Here is a 20,903-nt window from a genome sequence, read left to right as displayed (position 1 = left end):
GCAGCAGCTCAATGTGTTCTTCATGCTGAGGTAGAAGGGAGCTTTAGGCAGTTGGCACAGACAAGGAATGGAGTTATTCTCCTTCAGCAAACAAAAAGCATTAATATCTGCTTTTTACTTTAAGTGCACTGTTAGCCACAGGGCTGTCACTGTTCTGAGTGAGAAAAGCACCAGTTGTGTACACAGGAGCAGTGAGTTCATGGAATGTGTGGCAGAGCTGCAAGACTCAACTCCATCCCCCCATTACAAAACTCATAGGTACAAGTACTGCTTAGATATTTATTAAGTTTACACCAATCAGTTACAGGAAAGTAGCATTGCTGGTATTATCTCGAATCCATAGGAAAACAAGATACAGTTGAAGATGCTGTCCCTGCAGGGACAGCCCTGCAACAGGGACAGCCTGCCTTGCCCACATCACTTCCCTTAGCCTAGTGCCTGTGACATGTGGAGGTGAGTTACACCAGCTCCAGCTATTCTCTCTTCCCAATGCAAAGAAAAGTTGACTATAAATGTGCAGAGATAACAGAACACAACACATACTGGTTAGACACTTAAGTTTTGTTACTCCTGTTCCTTAGCTTTAAATGACTTGCTGTAACCACAGTTCAATGCATATTTGAATCCCTATTAGTTGCTTTCTCTGCCCTCATCAACTGTTTTCCCATATGCATTTAAAGTGTTGACAGAAGATGTGTTACACTGTCAGGTACCCTGTCTTAGTTTCTTTGCAGTCCCCTGACAAGCTGTACTGTCTTTCATTGAGTGGGGTTAGTTGTGACCAAGCGTGAAGTCAAGCTGCTTTCAAAGAATGTCTTGCAGGTGTTTCCTCTATCCTCCTGCAGCAGTTGGAATATTCTTTACCTCCCCCTCTCCTGTTCTTTCTGGTTGACAGCCACATGTGATGGACTCTTTGGTACCAGCTTCCCATGAGGCACACGTGTGGAGCCTGCTGCTCTGAAATCAAGCACCCATGCACTGACAGCAGCTTTTTGAACAGAGACACAGCCCCTGAGTGCCAGTGGTGCTGGAATACCTGACTCCAGGTGCCTCAGACCAGTGTCAGAGGGACAGAGCACACTGAAGCCTGGGCCACTGGGGCTGAAGACAACAGAAGACACTGTCAGTGTCCCTCCCTAAGTTCAGTGGCACTTTTTACCAGCACCCTGCAATTAATTCTGCCAGCAGGAAGGTAAAATGTGACCCTGTGCAATGTTCCAGGGCTCCAGGCTGCTGTGACAGTTCAGCTGCAGCACTGTGAGCGTGTGTGCGTTTGATTTATTGCAACTGTTGGCCTTGACTGGTACTTGACACCTAAAATTCATTTTATTCAACAAAATCCACACCACTTAACTCAGTAGCTCAAATCAAACCACAAGCAGTGCAGAATGTGACCACCCAAAGAAAGAGCAGGGAGGGGTCCAGAGGAGACATGTTCATAGCACAGATCAACTTAAATCCCAGAACCAAGCACATCCAGGCCCTTAGCCCAGTACAAGAGAACCCCAGTTTCTTGCTGGGGTGTAAAAGTTATCTACAGACTTCAGCTATCAGTTGTTCTTCCAACTCAAGAGCAGCCAGTGTCAAACCATCATTCAGAGGGTTACCAGGAGCCCTAGAGGGGAGTGTTTATTCTAGATGACCAGGTTAAAAAGAATGAGTAGCCCATGGTTGGCAAAAAACAAACAAAAAGTAGCAGCCTCACTCACCCACATTAAAACAGACCTGAACAACTGAGAGAAGTCAGGAGGTTCCTTCTACCACTAGTGCCATTTTGAAATACAAATTCATCAAGCCACTTTAAATCCAAGTAGCCAAGTTCTGCTTTACACTCACCTCAGCTTTACATCTTTCCAAGCCAGGAGAACAGGAGGAATTCTTGCTCTTTAGAAAAAGAACAGATATAGCAGCTAACACTCTAAAGCCAATAAGCTGTTTTGCCTGTATCCAGTGCAGCCAAAAACAGTTTCTCAAGAGAGCAGTTTGACAGCTTTACTGCAACAGCACTACTGTCAGTCAGCTGGACTTCTGCCCATGAATAATTACAGGAAAATAAAGGTTCTCTGCCTTCTCTCTTGGGTAATATTGCAGTACTTTGGCAGTGCCACACACCTGTAAGGACTTTCACACTGCTTATCAGGCCCAAAGGACTGACTCAGCAACTAGAAGCCTTGGCAGATTTGTCTCTAGGTTGTTACTTCCAAAACTCTGTTTCAGTACAAATTCGTTAAGCAGTTGGAATCAAAACATGTTATTCAACATATACTATCATGGTTTCCTCCTGAAGCCCCTAGAAGTCCTGGAAAAACAAGTTTAGGCTGTTCAAATTTAAATACTTAAACTATAGCAGCAAAACAAAGCAAAATTAAAAGAAAACCAGGAGAGGAAACTTCTCTTGAATAGCAGAATCACTTTGTGTGAACAACAGAGGTGCTGAACAATAGCTTCTGCTTCTGTTTCTTTCTTTTCTTGCCTCCCTTTTCCTCTGTGGAGAATTAAAACAATACTGTCATTCTTCTCACGGAACAGGAACATCACACAGATATTATAAATGGTCTTCCCTGGCTTTAGTGGCTTCCACAGATCCACAACACTTACTATCAATTTACTGAACACCAGGTAGTTTAGCAAAAAAATTACTGCAGATGAACTAAGGGAGACTCCATCACACCTGAACACAGTTATAAATATGCCTAAATTATTATAAAGTTGCTGTTGCAACAGCAGATCCTGGGACTGCAGCATCCAGCAGTTTGCCTTTTCAACAAGTATCACTTGGTATGTGTCCAAAAAAACCACAAGTGGAGCAGACACCCCACTGAAACTCCCAGACCCTCCCATCCAACTGTCTCCATCATTCAGTGCAGTCTCCAAACAGAGGCCAAAGCTAAACATCAGAACTGAGCATTAAAAGTAAGTTTCACCAGCCAGCACTAGGTTTAAGTTCATCTCAATTTGTTTCACATTCCCTAATTTGAAATTTCAGCTAGCAGTTACCTGGACATTTTGGTCAAACTGAAGTGGTAGTTCAGCAGCTCAGGTATTTCAGTTTAGAAATGTATAACCTCAACTTCCTTAAGATAAAGCTTAATTTAGGTTCCAGTAGAGACATGGCCAACATGATTGTAAAAAGCCATCTTTGTCCTAACAGGATTCTTTGCTAGTTGGAGATCTCAGCTCCCACTAAGAGCTTGAAGCTGACAGAAGCCCTGGTCAAGCTGTTCAGAAACCACAACCTAACAATTTTCAGAACTGCTCTCTGGCCAATTCTTGGTCCTCAAAATTGCTGCTTTCACTTCTCCCAGAGGAAGAAGGGGAAATACTCAATTTTTTCACTTGAGAAAGCTTTCCTGCCCTTCCCCCTGCCTTTCACCTGATAAATGATCAGCTGTGGACGGTTTGTCCAGTTTCAGGAGGGCTGCCTCAATAGCTTGGCTGAAGGAATTCTGGAAGCTGGGCACAGGTATCCGGTCAGAGCTGTCACTCTCTCCATCACTCTCTCCAGGCACAGGCAGTGCCAGAGTGTTCTCATCTGAAAGAGGGAAGGAGTAAAGAAGGCTGTATAACACTTTCACCACACAAATGCCCCTCCATACTCCAGGTCCTTCTATTGAAGTTACAAGATTTCTCACATTTAGGTGCATGGTAAAGAACCTGAAGTACTAATAACGAATTTTCTTACCTCTTGTCTTTGGAGCAGGTTTAGGCCACGTCTCTGGTTTTGCCTTTCCAACTCTCAGCATCTATCAAAACAGTTGTAGGATATGATTAATTTTCACATACTTGAACAATCCTGCAGACTCCCTAAATGGCAAGAAAATCTAGAAACCCCTTCAAGCACTCAAACCTTAGGATGCCTCCCTAAGATTTATCCCGCATTGTTTTTGTAGGGGAAGCAATTGCAGTCTCAGCCTAACCCCCAACTAAGAGGTAATTCTGACAAGATTCACTCTGCTACATGGTTTACCTGGGCAAAGGAAGGGAAGGGAGATTCTTCTTCCAAGCTTCCACAGAGCAATGGGCTGACCTGGCTGGCAGCAGGTGACAGTGGAGTTGGAATAGACTCTACAGAGAAAGGAACTGAGAATTAAAGCCAGGTAGTCATTATGCTGCTTATCAGGATGTAACAGAACTAAAGTGTTATTATCCTATGTAATTACTCATTTTGATCTCATTGCTTCTATCCATCAGTCACACAGTGGGATCTCTCAAATTTCCTCAATCTTTTTATTTAAGGAAAATTTAAGTCTGCTTGTGGTTTTTTGGGGGAGGGGTTTCTTGGGGTTTTGGCTGGGGGGGGTTGGGGAGTAGGGTTTTTTGGGGGGGGGGGTTGGTTTACTTATTTTGAAAAGCTGAGGAGGACGCATTTTGTCAGGTTTATTCTAGAATAATGTGTTGAGAAGATGGAGATGACAAAAAGAAAAAATGCCAGTAGTGTTTTCCTGGCAAACACAATTTTCGTCCCTTTTTGGAGCAATTGTTCCTTTTCTTCTGCCTCATGTAAAAAATGGGGTAACTACAGTGCAAATCTCATATTGTCACGGTAGAGGCAGCAAAAAGCAGACAAAGGAACAGAATGTTTCTTAACTATGTCTGCCTTTTGTGTATTAACTCACAGGCAGTTTAGGAAAGAATCAGTAGCATAGAATGGCTTGGGTTGGAAAAGACTTGAAGACCATCTCAATCCACCCCCTGCCATGGGCAGGCACACCTTTCACTACACCAGATTGCTCCAACCCCATCCAACTTTGCCTTGATCACTTTCAGGGATGGAGCAGCTGAGCTGCTCTGAAAAGAAGCTGTCTTTGATCAATATTGAGAAAGTTTAGCATGATGACCTGAGCAATAGATCCCAAAATGATGATCAAGAGCTAGATGTGATGTGTTTTTCCAGATGCTCACCTGTCTGAGACACAGGGCTTCTGCCAAGAGGAGACTGACAGAAACCCTGATGATCGACGCTGGTAGTTTCTCCGGTGCAAGAGGTAAAAGCAGGGAACTGCTGCAGATTCTCCAGAGCAATATGGACCTCTGGATCTAGAAAGAGATTTTAAATTAAAGCACTACACAATGTGGGGGAGGACTGCCAATATGCAAGTCATTTCAGGAGTCTAGGAGGTGCCAACTCATTTCTTTCCACCCTCTATTTGGAGACCAGTACAAGTCCTGCTGCTGGATGGAAGCAGTTTCTGGGCCTTTTTTGCTTTCTTCACTTTCACTTTACATCGTGATTACTATAAAAACAGAGAGCTATGTACACCATGGAGATAACTGTGCCCTTGAATGCCCTTCATCCTTCCCAAAATGCACAAGTATGCAGCAATTGCATAACATCACTTAACATCCTGACTAAAACAGCTTATGCTTTTCATTACACAGACATTGTTCCTAATACTTTGTAATCTTGTTCTAAGTACACACTACAGGCCTCAGAGTTCATCCCATAGCTCAAGAAATCAGCTCAGCAACCAAATATGACTGGAAATCCACCAGTTGTGTGCCATCACCACTTACATTTGCCCTGTTTCTTGTTCTCTTCCATCTCTATCCTGCGCTCACGCCGCCGTTCATCGCGAGCTTTCTTCTGCCGCAGACGTTTCCTCTTCTCAAGGTCATCTAGGAGCAATGCACAATGTTGGATATCAAAAAACCCACACCAATACTCTGGCAAGGGTTCCTCCAGCTCTGAGAACAGCCTTATAACACATCAGTAACAAAACATGCTTACATGCAACATATGCTCTTCCAAGCATTTGGGATTTTTTATTCTTTTTGTAACTGCTGTCTATGAAACAGTGAGCTGGGGCTGTTGTGTGTAGCAGTCACCAGACAGGTGGTGCAAGAGGAGTAAAGCTCTAAAGCATGTTCTTTTTTCTACCATTAAAAGGGTAAGAACAACTACAAACCTGAGAACAACTCTAAAGTCTCCTTAGAGATGACAGGGGGCTTCAGAGCCAGTTCACAGATGCTGAACTCACAGGTGAGGGGCAAGTGACAGAGGTAGCGATGGCGCTGTCTTATATCCTGATAAAGAGAGAGTGATTTATCACCACAAGGACTAGAGGCAGCCATGGTGATGAACAGAAATAGAATGCACAATAGTCATCAAATCAAATGAAAATAAATAGCAGCAGTGACACAATGGTTACTTTAAAAACTACAAACACATGATAGATGCCCTGAGTCAGAAACAAATGTTCCAAGATCTCCACCAGCTACATCATAATCAGACTTAGATGCAGTTACATCAGCTTGCTTACTGATTTTCATGCTCTTCCTCCCTTCTCACTCACATCACTGGAACAAAATTCTGCAATACCAGACTTGCAACGCTATTTTTATAGTGGACCTTCTACCAAAAAAAAAATCTATGCTGCAGCCTACTTATCAAAAGCAACATAAGGCCCAGCACCTTCCACAGATGCCCTTAACAGATTAGCATCCCTACTCATTCATACTTATAATTTCTTACTACTGAAGTGAATTAAGTCTCTTCTACAATGACCAACCTGCTAAAACAAGGCCCTTAATTAACAAAAAGATAAAATAACTACCTCTGTCATGGAGTAGCCAGTTATCTCCACCACAGCTGCAGTTATCTTCTCTGGACTCTTCTCCAAGCTGCCATACTCACGCACAAGGCAGCGAACGTTCACAGGGTGAAGGTACATGCACTGCCCATCCTCCGCTGAAAGGCAACACATCTGTCACATTCACATTTTCTGAAAAATCCCTTTGCCCAGCATTTTTCTCCTGGGAAGCTGAGAAGCCTCAAAGAAAAAGGAAAACAATAATAATCTGATTTGCTTCTCCTGTGATTTGCTCCTTTGGGATGTGTTTGAAGACTGTTTCATTGGTTTCTGCTGTGAATTGTTTTGACTCTTTGGCCAACCAGTGCCAAGCTGTGTCAGGACTCTGGAAGGAGTCATGAGTTTTCACTACCATCTTTTAGCTTTCTGTTAAGTATCCTTTCTGTATTCTTTAATATAGTTTAGTATAGGATTCTTTAATATAATATAGTATCATACATAATAAATTAGTCTTCTGAGAACATGGAGTCAGATTCATCATTTCTTCCTGCCACAAGGGCACCCCACAAATACAATACTCATCATCATCATCACTCCTTCCTTGCCTGTTCATTTTCAGTACTCTTCTCTCCACCTCAGGACATCCTCCACTAAAAAATTAAAGGTCCTTTTTGAGTTCCTGTAGGACTTTTGTTTCACAGGGGTTAGCTGCATCTAATGAACTAACAAACACATTCTTCAAGGAGGGTGCCAAGGAGGCATCTCTGCCCCTATGATTTCAGGATTTCATTGCACTGACCTTGATAAAAATAGTAAAAAGGAGAGTTGCCAAGATGTCCACTGCTAACTGTATCTTTAGATTCCTGGCAGCTTGTTTCAGCTGGATTTGGCTCCTCTACAGTGTTCATAACAGGCTCTCCTACAGTGTCCACCTCAGGTGCTTCCTCCTCATCCAGCACTGCCTCTTCTACTTCCACAGGAGGTGAAAAGGAACTTGCCAGGTCAGAGGAAGGTTCCACAAGCTCCTCATCAAATGCAGAGAGATATTCCACATCACACTACCACAGCAGAGAGGATAGAGTTAGTACCACACCACCTACTCCAAAGATTATCATCTTTGCAAAAATCTTTGGCACGAGCTCCCCACACACTGCAGTGTGAGGTGGCAGAATTAAGTGTTAACAGGATCTGCTAGAGCAGATTTGTCACCCACCTTTTTCTCTTGGGAAGCAGCAGGCTCCACAGCTTTGGAGCTTTCTAGGACCAATTCTTCCACAGCTGCACTGATTCCAGCAATGCCATTGTTCTTATCCTGGTCAGCAGACAGGGCTGTTTCTCGCTCCTGGAAATCATCCAAAGGGATCAGGTTTCAATTTGCCCTTTAAGCCAGGAGACCACCCCTACAGTTATTTTTAGCCTTGCCCTGGCATTCCTTTACTGGAATACCATCCCATAAAAACCATTCTGCTGTGTTATCCTGAACACCACATCAGATACCTGGGGCCTAAAGGTTACAGTCTCCTCCAAGGTGTAAAATGCTACTCCAGCAGCAAACACCAGCAATTTGCTAGAGACCAGAATAATCACCCACCACCATCCATACAGGAGAACAAGGGTGCTCAGCACACTCTTAAAGCTACCAGAAGGCTCCTAAGAGGTTGTTACCTTCAGCTCCTGGATAGCTGCCTCAATGAAACAGGCTTCTGGGGTGTGTTTTTCTTCCTCATACTGTTTCAGTAATGCTGCTTTCTCCTCCAGGATCACCAGCTGCAAGACCTGCTCCCTGGATGCCAGAAGCAGCTTTGAATACTGACTGTGTTGGTCATCTGCACAGAAGGAGCACCAAATCATTAATATCTGCATGTAGAGCCACCAATCTGGAGGGCTGCTTCCTCTGAAGTTTTGCTACTGCTCACTTTTGGAGTTAATCCCTCAGGGCAGACAACACTCAGCAAGACTTTGATACAGACTCCACAAATTATCATTGTTATCACAAGCTGGTGTCACACAGCTGCTCTGACACCTCCCCCACATAGCAGTTCATCTGCCACTTCACCATTGAGTTGCTACATATCAGTAGAAATGAAGCCTCAACTTTCACATTGTAGGAGCATCACCTTTGAGAAGCCTTGAGGGCATCAAAGCTTCCTGAAACAATGCAGTCTGCAGCTGCTTCCTCTTCTCTCAAAGATACTGCTGCTGGAAATTTCTGCAAAGCCACCTTAGCTTGGCTCAAACTAGTTCATAAGCCCATATGTATTAAAAATTCATATAAAACATCATTATGAGGTTTGTACAAGAAGCACAGCAGAAATAGTAAGCTAAAGAATTATCTACAGACACCAAGTTAATGGTGAATTTCCTGGCTTTAGAGTGTTCTCAAATCCAATATTTATTCTTCTGTTTAAGTCCCCTAGTTTCAAATACTGAGAAACATATAAAACCACAACCTGCATGCTGGATATCCCTCACATGTTGGAAGATTTCTTCCAGAGAGTTTAAATGCATGCAGCCCTTCCTAAATGTGACTGCAAAATGAAGTGAGCCAAGACAGCCCACAAAGCAGCAATGTTCAGTAAAATTATTTCTTTAGTCACAAAATTTTTGCGATACTAACAGATAAGATGATGATGAGTTAGTCACACTCTTGACTAGAGAAAACTGAAGATGTCAGGCAACAGATGTTTGGAATAAGGTTTGCAATAATTTTGATTATTTCCCCATAGCATTCACTGACTTCAGCTGATAAGTGAAGATGATGAAAACCTTGTTGAAGATTACAGCCTTGAAATAGTTTAGACACAGAGACAGTTATTTTTGTGAAGCTGTATAATGAGTCAGGAGGAAAAATGTTAAGGACACTGAAGAGCCAATAAAAGCAGCAAGAGTCACACCAGTGACTGCAGGATACAAAGGACACATCAAACCATAAGCAGTGACTGTGAAGGGAGGAGTCTGAGTTCAGTCACTTGAAGGGACACAGCACACAAGGTAAAGCTTTTACAGAAAAACAGTGTGAGTAGAAAGTTTACTGTTAATATGTGGTCATCAAGCTTTTCTGCTGCTAAGCCAGGGTCAACTGTCCCAACACAAATCCTAGTCACAGTCAGGAACAGGATTCCAACCACCAGGACTGAGATACTCACCTCTGATGTAAACAGGCTGAACCACATTCATCCACTGGGACTTGGGCAGTGCTACCAGAACACCTTTCTCTCTCCTCATGAGTTGCATTGTAATGGTGTCACCAATTGCATACTGACGTGTTTCCATAGCAACAACACTGCAATGTACGGAGGAGGTTAGCAGTGTAAAAATAACATTGCAAAAAGATGCATGATTTAATTAATACCATCTCACCTCTTGAGATCCTTCTTATGGACAGAGCCATAACAGATAGGACACTTACTCCAGGCCTTCTCACTCAAGGAGAGATAGTGAAGGATACATGCCCAGCAGAAGATGTGCCCACAGCGGGTGATCTTGGCAGCAGTTGGTGGGTACAGACATATGGGGCAAGAGGGCACTTCATGGCTACAGATCCGCTGAAATGGCACATGAGAAGAACAATACAAGACTCAGAAATCAGTTCTTGGGATCCAGAATAAGCCACCTGTAAGATCTACTCTAACATATTATCTTCCAGCTCTTTAGGCTCTGTTTATTTACCAAGAAATTATTGCACTGTGAAGTAACACCTTCAGACTGCACACAGAATAACCTTCTAAGCAACCCATCTTATTTCTTAGGTCTTATTTCTACTCTAATGACATTAAAAAGTAAGTCTTCTCATGTTTCCCCTCAGATATTCATCATCTCTAAGAGATAGCAGCATCCCCATCATGTGAATTCAGACAGTGAGAAGGCAAGCAAGCTCTGTGGCCTCTCCCACAAGCAGACTTGTGCAGCCCTGTGTAACTGTGAGACTGAACTTACCCACTTCCATCAACATGCTAGGTCTAGTCAGACACTTTGGTAGCTTCCCTGTGTGGCAGAGACATAACTGCCAAGCAAGCACCTAGATTTTTCAGCTCTCTTGTAGTGACAGGTAGCAGTAAGCCTACCTCCTCTCCACCTACACCATGCACCAGACTGTCTTGGCAGATATAAATTGCTGCTTGAGGCAACCCAAAACTTCTGACCACAATTCTCAAGAGATTTTCCATTTTGTTGCTAGGCAAGATAGGCCACCTATGCACAGAATATTTCTTCAAAATTCTACACTCTAGTCCTCTTCTGTGGACTCATGCCCAAGTTTTCTGTTAATACCTCGATCACAAGGACTCTGTCTACAGAATGTCAGATACTATTTTTGATGAGCTCCCATCTGCGAAAGCAAGAAGAAGCTGCTAATTTTCCTAATAGATTTTAGCACTTCTCTTTTTCTGTCATGAAAGTATTTCATAATATATTCCATGACAGATCTTTCCCAGTATTGTGGGAGTGACAGAAAAGGCCTCAACTCAAAAACAGATGAGTTTTATGTAACATCACTGAGGGAAAGAGGTAGTTAAAGACAGGTTGAGGTTCTTAAGAAGGAAAAAAAAAAAAAATCTAGCCCATCACAACTGACCACTTGCTCCACAAAGTCCCAGTTGACCAAGGTATCTGGATCAGCAAAGTGGACTGTGTAGTCCTGTTCTTCAGAGACAACAAACTGGCAGCTGGGGAAAGGCAAAGAGACAGATGATCCACTCAGTGGTTTCTAAAAACTTTTTGAGAACTATCCTATAGGATTCTCTCAGCTTCTTCTTTGTCCAGCAGCAAACTGCTGGATGCAGTCAGTAACTTCTATCAACAAGAAACCAAGAGTTGAGTTCACACTCAGATTTTTCAGGATACAGGTGTGTCTAATTTCAGTTAGACACAACATCACACAGTAAGTACAGAACGAGCCAGGCAGACTGGTTTTCCAGAAACATGTAGGAAACAGCTGCAATGGGGTTCTATTAAAAAACAGGGAATCCACAAGGGGAAAAATCTTGTCACAAAAACTACAGCTACTGGGATTCCTGCAAATAGACTTCACTACAATAAACCATAAAATCAGAAGCATCAATGCTGAAAATACTTTTTAATATTATCAGAGATAGGATGCTCTGAACACACTTCAAATTCTGGGGAAATTTCCAGTCAAAAAGGAATCCTGCTGCTAGGTTACTATATTGATCATCATTTGGGTTATACTAAATACTTTGGGGCCCATAAAATAATCAGCATTTTAAGAACTAAGACCCATATAAGTAATTGCCTTTGGGACTTAATTCAGATTAACTTTCACCTAGCAACTGCTATCCCTTCTATCTCAACAAAACAACTTCTGGAATAAACAACCATATTCTATAAGGAACTATACAGAAATTCCCAAATAGGAGTGTCATGTCCCAAAGCAGTGCTGGAAAATTGGAGCAGAGGATTTTTGTTTGTATCTAAAGGACTCACTCCAACGGATATCTTTGCAAATAGGCAAAGACAATATAGTCATTACCACTAAAAACACTACAGAAAGGTAATTTCATCCTGGAAAAAACAATTAGTCAAGCCCAAACACAATTCCCTGGCTTGTCACCCCTTACAGCTCCATGTCTCTGCAGAAGTCTAAGAGCCCCGCAGATCTCCCACTCACTTGGCCTGCAGGAAGAGCTCCTTGTTGAATGGTTTGTGTCCCCACTTGTTCCTTTTGCCCCAGTTGCCATGTCCATTCCCATCAAAATGTCCTGCTTGGCCACGGGGTTCAAAGGTGAAGTTCAGTAAGTGGTTCAGATTAATCTTCTTGGGACCAGAGAACTGGGCAGGGCTGAACTCTGCCCGTTGAGCCTCTGCTACCTAAGAGAGAACAGCATTGGTTACAAATTGCTGGAGTTCACAGCAAAGCCATCAGCACACGTGGACATCCAGGCCCATCAGTGACAGCACACAGCACATGCAGCATCTACTCACTCACCTCCTCCCATCCCTGTTCTGTAAATCAAGTAGTGCAGTGTCAGAAATGCATGAGAACCTCAAAGTCAGAACTCAGTGCTCTGACCCCATGCTGAGCAAAAGGAGAGAGTTAGAACAACCACAAAGACATGTAAAAGCTGGCAAAACATAGTCAAGAAGAAGTTAGTCCTGACCATACTCTTTTATTACACAGTAATACAAGCCTGATTACTGACTGCACAGGCTGCACTTGCTTTGGTTAGTTTTCCTGTAATGAAGCAACAAATCAGAATCCAACAGAGGTAGCAGGTGAATTCTCAGCCAGTGATCTGGGTGAGAAGAGCTGCTCACCCACCAACACTGAAAAACCAGAGTATCAGTTAAAGCCCACAAACACTCTGTAGTATTTTAGATCCACATCAGCATAAAAGCCTCAATCTGGTTCTACCTTGCCAATACATTTACTTTTGCAATACCACTATCACCTGTAAATTTGTGCCCCTGAGTTGGTTGGGCACAATCAATCTTCAGAGGGCAAACTTTGGCCTGTTTAGAAGATTGGTTGGCAGAGTCCCTTGGAAGGCAGTGCTGAAGGGCACGAGAGTGCAAAAGACTGGACCTACTTCAAGCAATGCTAAAGGCACAGGAACATGCTGTCTCCTTGTGCCAAAAAAATGAGGCAAGACCAGCCTGACTCAGAGTTTTAAATGGAACTCAGGGAAAAAAGGAATTTATGACCTGAGGAAGAAGGGATGGGAACGCAACAGGACTACAAGAATGCCATGAGGGTGTGCAGGGAGAGAAGGGCCACAGTCTGACTAGAACCTAATCTGGCCACTGCTGTAAAAGACAAAAAGATGCTTCCATAAATACACGAGCTACAAAAAGAGAGCTAAAGAAAATCCCCATGCTTTACTGGATGCAGAAGGAAACAGTGGCTAAGGGTGAGGGAAAGGCTGAGGTACTTAATGCCTTCTTGCCCTCAGCCTTTAATAGTAAGGCCAGTTGACCCCAGGGTCCCCAGCCCCTTGAGCTGGAAGACTGGGATAAGGAGCAGAATGAAGCCCACACTCCAGAGAAACAGTGAGTGCCCTGCAGTGCCACCCAGACACCCCCAGGCCCATGGGGCTGGATGGGACCCACCCACAGGGAGGGAGGGAGGGAGATGGCAGCAGTGAGCAGCATTTACCAGCAGCCCTGGCAATCTGGGAGGTCCCAGCTGACTGGAGTCACCAAATGTGACACACACCTAGAGGAAGGTGTGGAAGGAGGATGTGGGGAATTACAGGCCTGTCAGTGTGACCTCTGTGATGGGCAAGGTTATAGAGATTATCCTTCAAGCCATCACACACAGTGTACAGGCAACCAGGGGACAGGCCCAGACAAGGAGGGTTTATGAAAGGCAGGTTCTGCCTGACCAACCTGATCTCCTCCAATGACAAGGTGACAGTCCATGAGGGAAAAGCTGTGGATGTTGTCTGCCTGGACCTTAGAAAAGCCTCTGGCACAGCTTCTCAGAGCACTCTCCTGAAGAACCTGGCTGCCCATGCCTTGGATAAGCAAACCACTGCAAGTAAAAACCCTGTGGGGATGGCTGGGCCCAGGGAGCAAAGGGACAGGGGGTGACATCCAGCTGGGCTCCCACAAGTGGGGTTCACCAGAGCTCAGTATTTGGGCCAGTCCTGTTTAAAATCTTTATCAATGATCTGGACAAGGGGACTGAGGGCTCTGTGCAAGTTCACAGATGATACCAAGCTGGGTGGGAATGTAGATCTGCTGGAGGACAGGAAGGCAGGACAGGGATCTGGACAGGCTGCATTGATGGGTCAAGGCCAATGGTGCAAGGTTCAACAACACCAAGTGCCAGGTCCTACACCTGGGTCACAACAGCCTCTTGGAATGCTCCAGGCCTGGGAAAGAGCAGCTGGAAAAGACCATCAGGAAAAACCTGGAGGTGTTGGTAACCAGCAGCTGAACATGAACCAGGTGTATCCAGGTGGGCAAGGCAGCCAGTGGCACCTGGGCTGTACTAAAAATAGCGTGGTCAGCAGGGACAGGGCAGTGAAACTGTGTCACTATCTATTTTCACAAAGGACCCATGTCATGTGTACATGGCCTGTCTTGGCACCCATTCCTCAGATGGCATTTTCTCTTGGAGCACAGCAAAGAGCACCTCTCTTCTGTAGTTGCCAAGCTGCTCTGCTCACACTCCCTCTGGCATCTCAACAATGTCAGCACCTCTTACTCTTTCCCTTCCCAACCCAGCACTGAACACAGCAGACCAAGCCAGGCAGGGCAGGATGATCCTCTCATCCCAAGAGAGGAGGCCTTGGAGTCAGGGCACCACACTTCTCACCTCATCTCGTCTTCCACCATTAGAAGAGCTAAAAGATTTCCCACTTCCGCCGCTGCCTCCCCTTTGAGGGGGCATCTTGTTAAAAGCTTTGCTTTTCTGTGAATTGGAGCGACGGGACTGAAAGGAAAAGTTCTCATTTTTGGAATATGAAGTTTCTCTTTTTCGATTATAACGCTGTTTGGATCCACTAGCATTCTTTCCATCTGAAAGGAAAAGAAAAGAAGAATCAGATCTGCAGCCTGAGAGCTGGCCCCATGTACTGCACCTCAGCTAAATTCACCTCAGAGATGAGCTCACCTCAGCCACCACCTTAAGAGTAGTGTTTATCAGGACATTAAATCCCCCAGCAACCCAAACCACTTCATTCCTATCACTGTCCAAAGAGTTGGTCAAAGAGTTTAAAAGAATATATTTGTTGTGCTCTACATTTTATTAAAAAAAGTTGAATTTCTTTTTTCCAGATTGGGAATTGACACCACCAAGTAGCAGTGTGTTACCTGGTACATTAAGTTATAAATATGTAAACATCACATACCACATCTTCATACCCCATTACAAGAACTGACAAAAACTAGTTCTTTCATTTAATTTACCTAAAACACACCATTTATCGTATTTATTCACACATAAAATACACTGTATAAGTACACCACTACCTGCATTTTTCTTAAAGGCTTCCATTGCCTGTTTTCAATCACTTCTGCACTTTTTGCTTAAAAGATCCCAGCAGATGTAATTCTGTTTTAAAAATACTTTTATGTTATCAGGCCAAAAAATACTAATTGATCTTGAAGCACAAACCAAAAGCTTTGTGGCCTTGCAGGGCTCATACCTAAGATCTAAGTACAAAGTCCACCAACCTATGCAACAACAACTGTGTGCCAAAAACTGTCCTTAGCACACCACTGACCCCAGCACAGGACACAGTCATGAAGCACAAAGCAAAAAACTGCAGGAATAAAGAGCAGAAAAATCAATCCAGCTCTTCAGAGGGGTGTTCTGTGCCTCAACAGCTGCTAAATCAAACTGCTAGAACAGAGTTAATGCTATGAAAGCATTTCCAGTAGTCTTAACAGGAGATCAGAGCTGCCCAAGCACATAACAGGCTGTGGGCTGGGTGCTCAACCCGGCACTGCCACCACCTGCCCCAAGGTTTATTTCTAGCAGAGGGATGGTGATAAGCCCAGAAACAAAACTCCTCAGGCCCACAAGACATCTACCCACACCACCAGCCCCAAAGTCACTCTGGATACTCAATAAACATTACACAAACAGCAACACCTCACACAATATCCAGTTGCACTTTATAAAAGCCTATTAGTTTCCCTTTTCCCATTTTGCAGTCTTCCTCCCCACCCCGTAACATAAATCTTACTTGGCAGGCAAACACAACACTGTGATTCAGGATCACATTTCTCATATGGGCACTTTCATTGCCAGTGCTCCCAGTTTTTCCCTTTCCCAGCACCACTTCCCATCTACCCAAGCATTTAAAACAGCTGGAATGGCAGCATCCACATAAAGTATCTTTTGTTGTTGTTGTTTTTTTAAGTTTTTTCTTCCACCTGCATGCCCCAGAAAAGGTGAGCTGAGAACAGGATGGTTTGTGTGTTATTGTGTATCACTGAGGATCCAACTTCTAAGGAACAAATTGAGCAATAAAAGTGGCTGGAGCAGGTTCTGTGCTGGTCTGCTGTTTCTTGCACTGGTCAGACTCCTCTGGCTGCAGTTACAGCTAAAACAGGACACTATCATTACTTTCACACGATGTGACAGGCCCAGATTGCAGACAAACTTCATCATCACAATTGGTAATTTACTCTGCTATTCAAAAGGCTGATCCTTTAATTCAGAATTAAACCAACTCTGTCAGAAGCACAGCTGTGTAACTCAAACACATGCCTGCAGAGCTGGCAGTGCTTTAATGCACATCAGGCTGAAAGGACATGGCTTGAGTGTTATCAGGAAAAAACACACCAGGAGCTGCCAAGCACTGAGGGTGTGACCAGGTCTGGCTCAATGATTAGACAGACCTTTTTTGAGAATGTTTGTAGGGAAGAAGGAATAACCAACACCTCAGAGTCTCTGGTAAAAATTAAGTAGTTTTGAAGCAGTTTAGACTAGTCCTTAAGTTATTCATGAGCAGAACTTGTCAGCTTAGAGCTCAGCCACCCTCTGCTATCTGTAATTTCTGCAAATGCACTAGAGGGGCACATGCCTGTTGTGCCTGTACCACTTTGCAGTTGCTCTGCCATTTTCAAATAGGGAAAAGACACAACTCAAAGTCAGTCTAAAGTGGATGTTTACAAGTCCCTGAACTTGGAACAGCTCAGCCCTGGAGCTGACAGAAGAATCTCCAGCCACTTAAAGTTTTATTTGAGTTACTCACCACCAGCTTTGTCAGTCAGATGGTTTACACACATTCCTCTCATACTATGGCTCCTTTTAAGGCACCTCCTAGAGCCTCTGGGAGTCACTTCAGTGACTCCCACATTTTATAGGAAAGAATTCCACTTGTGCCTTTTTTAAAAGGACCCTACAACAGTCTGACAATGCTTCACACCTGATTTTACAGATGGGCAGTTTCACCCCCCACCACCAGAATAACTGACCTCAGCAGAAGCCTGGTCCATGAGAGCAGTAATGAAATTGGTCAGCAGACAGCCAGGAGCTTGGAAAATGCATCTGTAAATTGGAACAGCTTCTCCCTACTCTGAATCTAAGCAAGGCTGTCCCTTCCAACCTTCCCAGCATGCCACATGTCAGGGAGCTCTCTGCTTTCTATCATCCATCCCAGCACTCCCACAAAGAGCACAGGGCAGGAGAGGCTGCACTCTGGCACAGAGAAAAATAGAAGATTCTCACTACCATCCTCTCTTGTGAAATCCCAGTTTTAAGCAGGGTAAGTTTGGATTTGGTAGTTTCTTTTCTTGGCAAATGAGGAGTTAGCAACAGCCAGAGTGTGCTGGTGAGGTACTCACTCTTCACTCAGGTCCTCAGTTAGTCCTTTTGCTGTTTTCATGGCATCTAACCTCTCTCTATATATATGTATGTGTGTATATATAGATATACATATACAGATTATGTGGATTTATCTACCCATTCACAATCCAAGAGACTTCTAAAAAATACTGTCTGTATAATTTAAAAACGCTAGCAATAAAACTGTTCTATCATTTTGGAGCAAGCCCTGAGATTTGTGGTTTCTCCTGCTGTATCTCCAAAGATCCAGAGAGGGAAGAAGCAGCTCACAGCATTAGAAGCAGCTGTAGGTGACCACCTGGGCACTGGAGCTGCAATACTGCCTTGCTGCTGGGGTGAGAAGTGCTGTTTCCTTCCACCTTTTCCCCCCTCTTTTCTGCTGAGCTGTGCTGAAGCCAGCAGCATTGCATAAGGGGCCTGGATCACACTAAAGCCACAGAGTGGTTTCATGAAAACACAGAGAGACCAGTGCTGCTGCCAAGGCAAACATCCCAGTGAGCAGGAGGTGACCGAGCTCCCACAGCCCAGCCAAGCAGGCTCACATGGGTGTGATAAGGCCCAGGAAGGTTTGTGACAGCTAACACTGCCCATCAGCTCCACAGACTGCAGAGAACCCCAACAAGACTATTCTGCCTCAGCTACTTTATTCCACTCTAATTGGATGTGATTCCTGCTGGCACACTAATATAACATAAAGAAACTTTCAGTTTAATTTAGTCTCTGAAGCCAAATTTGAAAGAGAGGAAGAACCAAACTTCCAGAAATACAAGGGAATACAATACTCTATTTAGCCAATTTCCAGCTGCACTGCAAGAGAAACAGAAGCTACCATAAGGGTTCAGGAAAATACATTTCTTTATCTCCTCAGCTGCACAGCTACAGCAGGTAACTGTGGAAAGCATCAAGTGGCAAGTGCCTGACTGGATTTAACCCAGTGACCATCTAAGGAAGGTCTGTGGTGCATAGATTACCTTCCTTTCAAGAGGAGATGCAAGATTTCCAGAACACATCCTATAGCTGTATATTCATATATATATATATATATATATACATATATATATATGAGCAATCCTTCACAGAGCATCACACACCACTACAAAAGAAGCTGGAGTGAGGAGGTGTCTCTTGGCAAGACAGGGACAGAAAAAGCTCTTCTTAAAAAGACTTCCAAGTGTTTGAATTCGAAGTTAAGACTTAATTTTAATTGCACAGTTACACCACAACCTGGGGAGCTGTGGGTGAGTCAGCTCCCATGTCCCACTTCTGTCAATCTTGGTGAAGGCCAATTAACACAGGTGAAGAGCAGGTATTACTTGGTTACCCAGGACATGACCATGCTTAGAAGGTCCAAAAAGGAGCCAACAAACACCTCCAAGATACTTATTTCGTTAACCTTCTGGAGTGCACTGCTGCCTTCCCAGAGGCCTCAAGTAACACAGCTGAAACAAACCACTGAGGAGGAAGGAAATTAGTACAGCAGTGCTGGTGTAGCAACCTGTTGACACTCTCTCATATACTTCCAGGACTAAAATCACCAATTTTAATTGCTACTACCCCAATTCTAGGTTTTAGGGAAAAAAAAAAAAAAAAAAAAAAAAAAAAAAAAAAAAAAGGTTGCCAGGAACACTCAGACACTCACTCTCCTAAGGAAGTTTAGAGAGCTATGTGGGCTTAGGTATTACCTTGCAATGATGACAGGAACCACACTGGCTTGTGACAAACTGCTCTGTCAGCAGAGGCAGCTGTTTGCAATCCCAGGTGAGACACTTTGGGTTGAATGCCAGATGAGCAAACAACAGCCAGCAAACCCTGAGCTCCCCCAGAGCAGGAGGTGACCGAAACCCCGGGGCAAGGGGGATGCTGTGTACGGATCCCAGACCCCTCGGTGAGGGGTAACAGCACAGGTACAAGATAAAGTGAAGGGCTCTATTCACGGGTACTGGGGAATGCATGTTCTTACTATAGCACCAGGACTTTAGCGCTCAAGCTGATTACCCCATTAATGAAGATAAAGCATTAATCCTGAAAAGAAGAGAGTAGGAATCCCAGCTGGCCAAACAGCGAGCAGAGCCGGAAGAGGAAGGAAAAAGAAACCAAAAACAGGCAGTGACCTGAAACGCCGCCTATGAAACGCAGCTGAGACACAAACAACCCGGCACGGCCAAGTTCAGCTCCAGCACAAGCCCGAGGCCGGCACAGGGCCCCTGTCCCCGCTCACCCCCGCTCCCCGCCGAGCCCCCGCCCCGCTCTCACCGCCTTTGGGCTTAGACTCCCCCGCGGCGGGCCCGGCCGAGGCGGAGCGCGGCTGCTGCCCTTTGCTGCCGGCGGAGGATCCGGGCGCACCGGAGCCGCAGGGGCTGCTCTTGTCCATGGCGGGGGCGGCGGGGGTCGCGCCGGGCGGGCTCTGCAGCATCAACGGGCGCCCCGGGCGAGCGGCGGCCCTGGGCGGGGGGGCACGACGGGCGCTGGCGGAGCCGGCGGGGGCCCAGGCTCATGGCCCGCGGGGGCGACCGGCGGGGGCGGCGCAGCGCGGACTCGGCCTCCTTCATGGCGACATCTTCTCGATGCTCCGCTCGAACCGGGGAAGGCCGCGGGAGGCCGGGCCGGGCCTGCGGGGCTCCGGGCGCGGGGGAGAGAAGAGCTGCTCACGGAGCCCCGCGGGGCCCGGCGCTGCTGCCGCCCGAGGGGTCGGCACCACCCCGGCACCCACCGGCTGCTCGGCGCCGCACCGGCCCCGGCTCGGCCGCCGCTGCCCCGTAATGGCGACGAGTCGCCCGCAGCAGTGGCTGGACCCGGATGCAGCCGGTTCGGGCGGGCCCCCGGGCATGACGGGATTTGTAGTCCTGGGCCGCGCGGGGCGTGCCGGGAGCCGGGGCTGGGCCTGCACCGAGCCCGGAGCCCGCCCCTCCCTCCTCACCGGCACCGACGGGATCGCCCCCACCTCAGCAGGATGGAAAATCATCTGGTATAAAATCCTTGCCATCGGTTTGTAGCAAATAACCGTAAAAGTTAAAAGCAAAAGAAAAAAAGTACTTTATCAGGCCTACTTGAAGTGACGTTTTTTAACTTTTCCCTCAAAGGGGAAAAAACTCACAAGGCAACTCGGATCCTAA

General features: G+C 45.3%; 1 protein-coding gene across 1 annotated transcript; it reads right to left on the bottom strand.

The window, feature by feature from the left end:
* Positions 1-262: 262 nt before the first annotated feature.
* On the bottom strand, positions 263-20,222 carry RNF10 (ring finger protein 10). Its single transcript, XM_058036744.1, has 17 exons — positions 20,044-20,222; positions 14,809-15,011; positions 12,157-12,356; positions 11,104-11,194; positions 9,891-10,075; positions 9,677-9,813; positions 8,196-8,356; positions 7,744-7,872; positions 7,330-7,588; positions 6,555-6,688; positions 5,907-6,024; positions 5,515-5,616; positions 4,903-5,037; positions 3,968-4,065; positions 3,683-3,743; positions 3,374-3,532; positions 263-2,485 (listed from the first exon to the last, which is right to left on the bottom strand). Exons 1-17 carry the CDS (start codon positions 20,201-20,203, stop codon positions 2,409-2,411), a joined length of 2,409 nt encoding a protein of 802 aa, XP_057892727.1. The 5' UTR covers positions 20,204-20,222; the 3' UTR covers positions 263-2,408.
* Between the last annotated feature and the right edge of the window lie 681 nt (positions 20,223-20,903).

The sequence above is a fragment of the Melospiza georgiana genome, chromosome 18 (assembly GCF_028018845.1).
Source record: "Melospiza georgiana isolate bMelGeo1 chromosome 18, bMelGeo1.pri, whole genome shotgun sequence".
In the NCBI taxonomy this organism is placed as follows: Eukaryota; Metazoa; Chordata; class Aves; order Passeriformes; family Passerellidae; genus Melospiza; species Melospiza georgiana.
The sequence above is the reverse complement of the archived record's forward strand: the minus strand, read 5'-3'. Positions and strand labels throughout refer to the sequence as shown.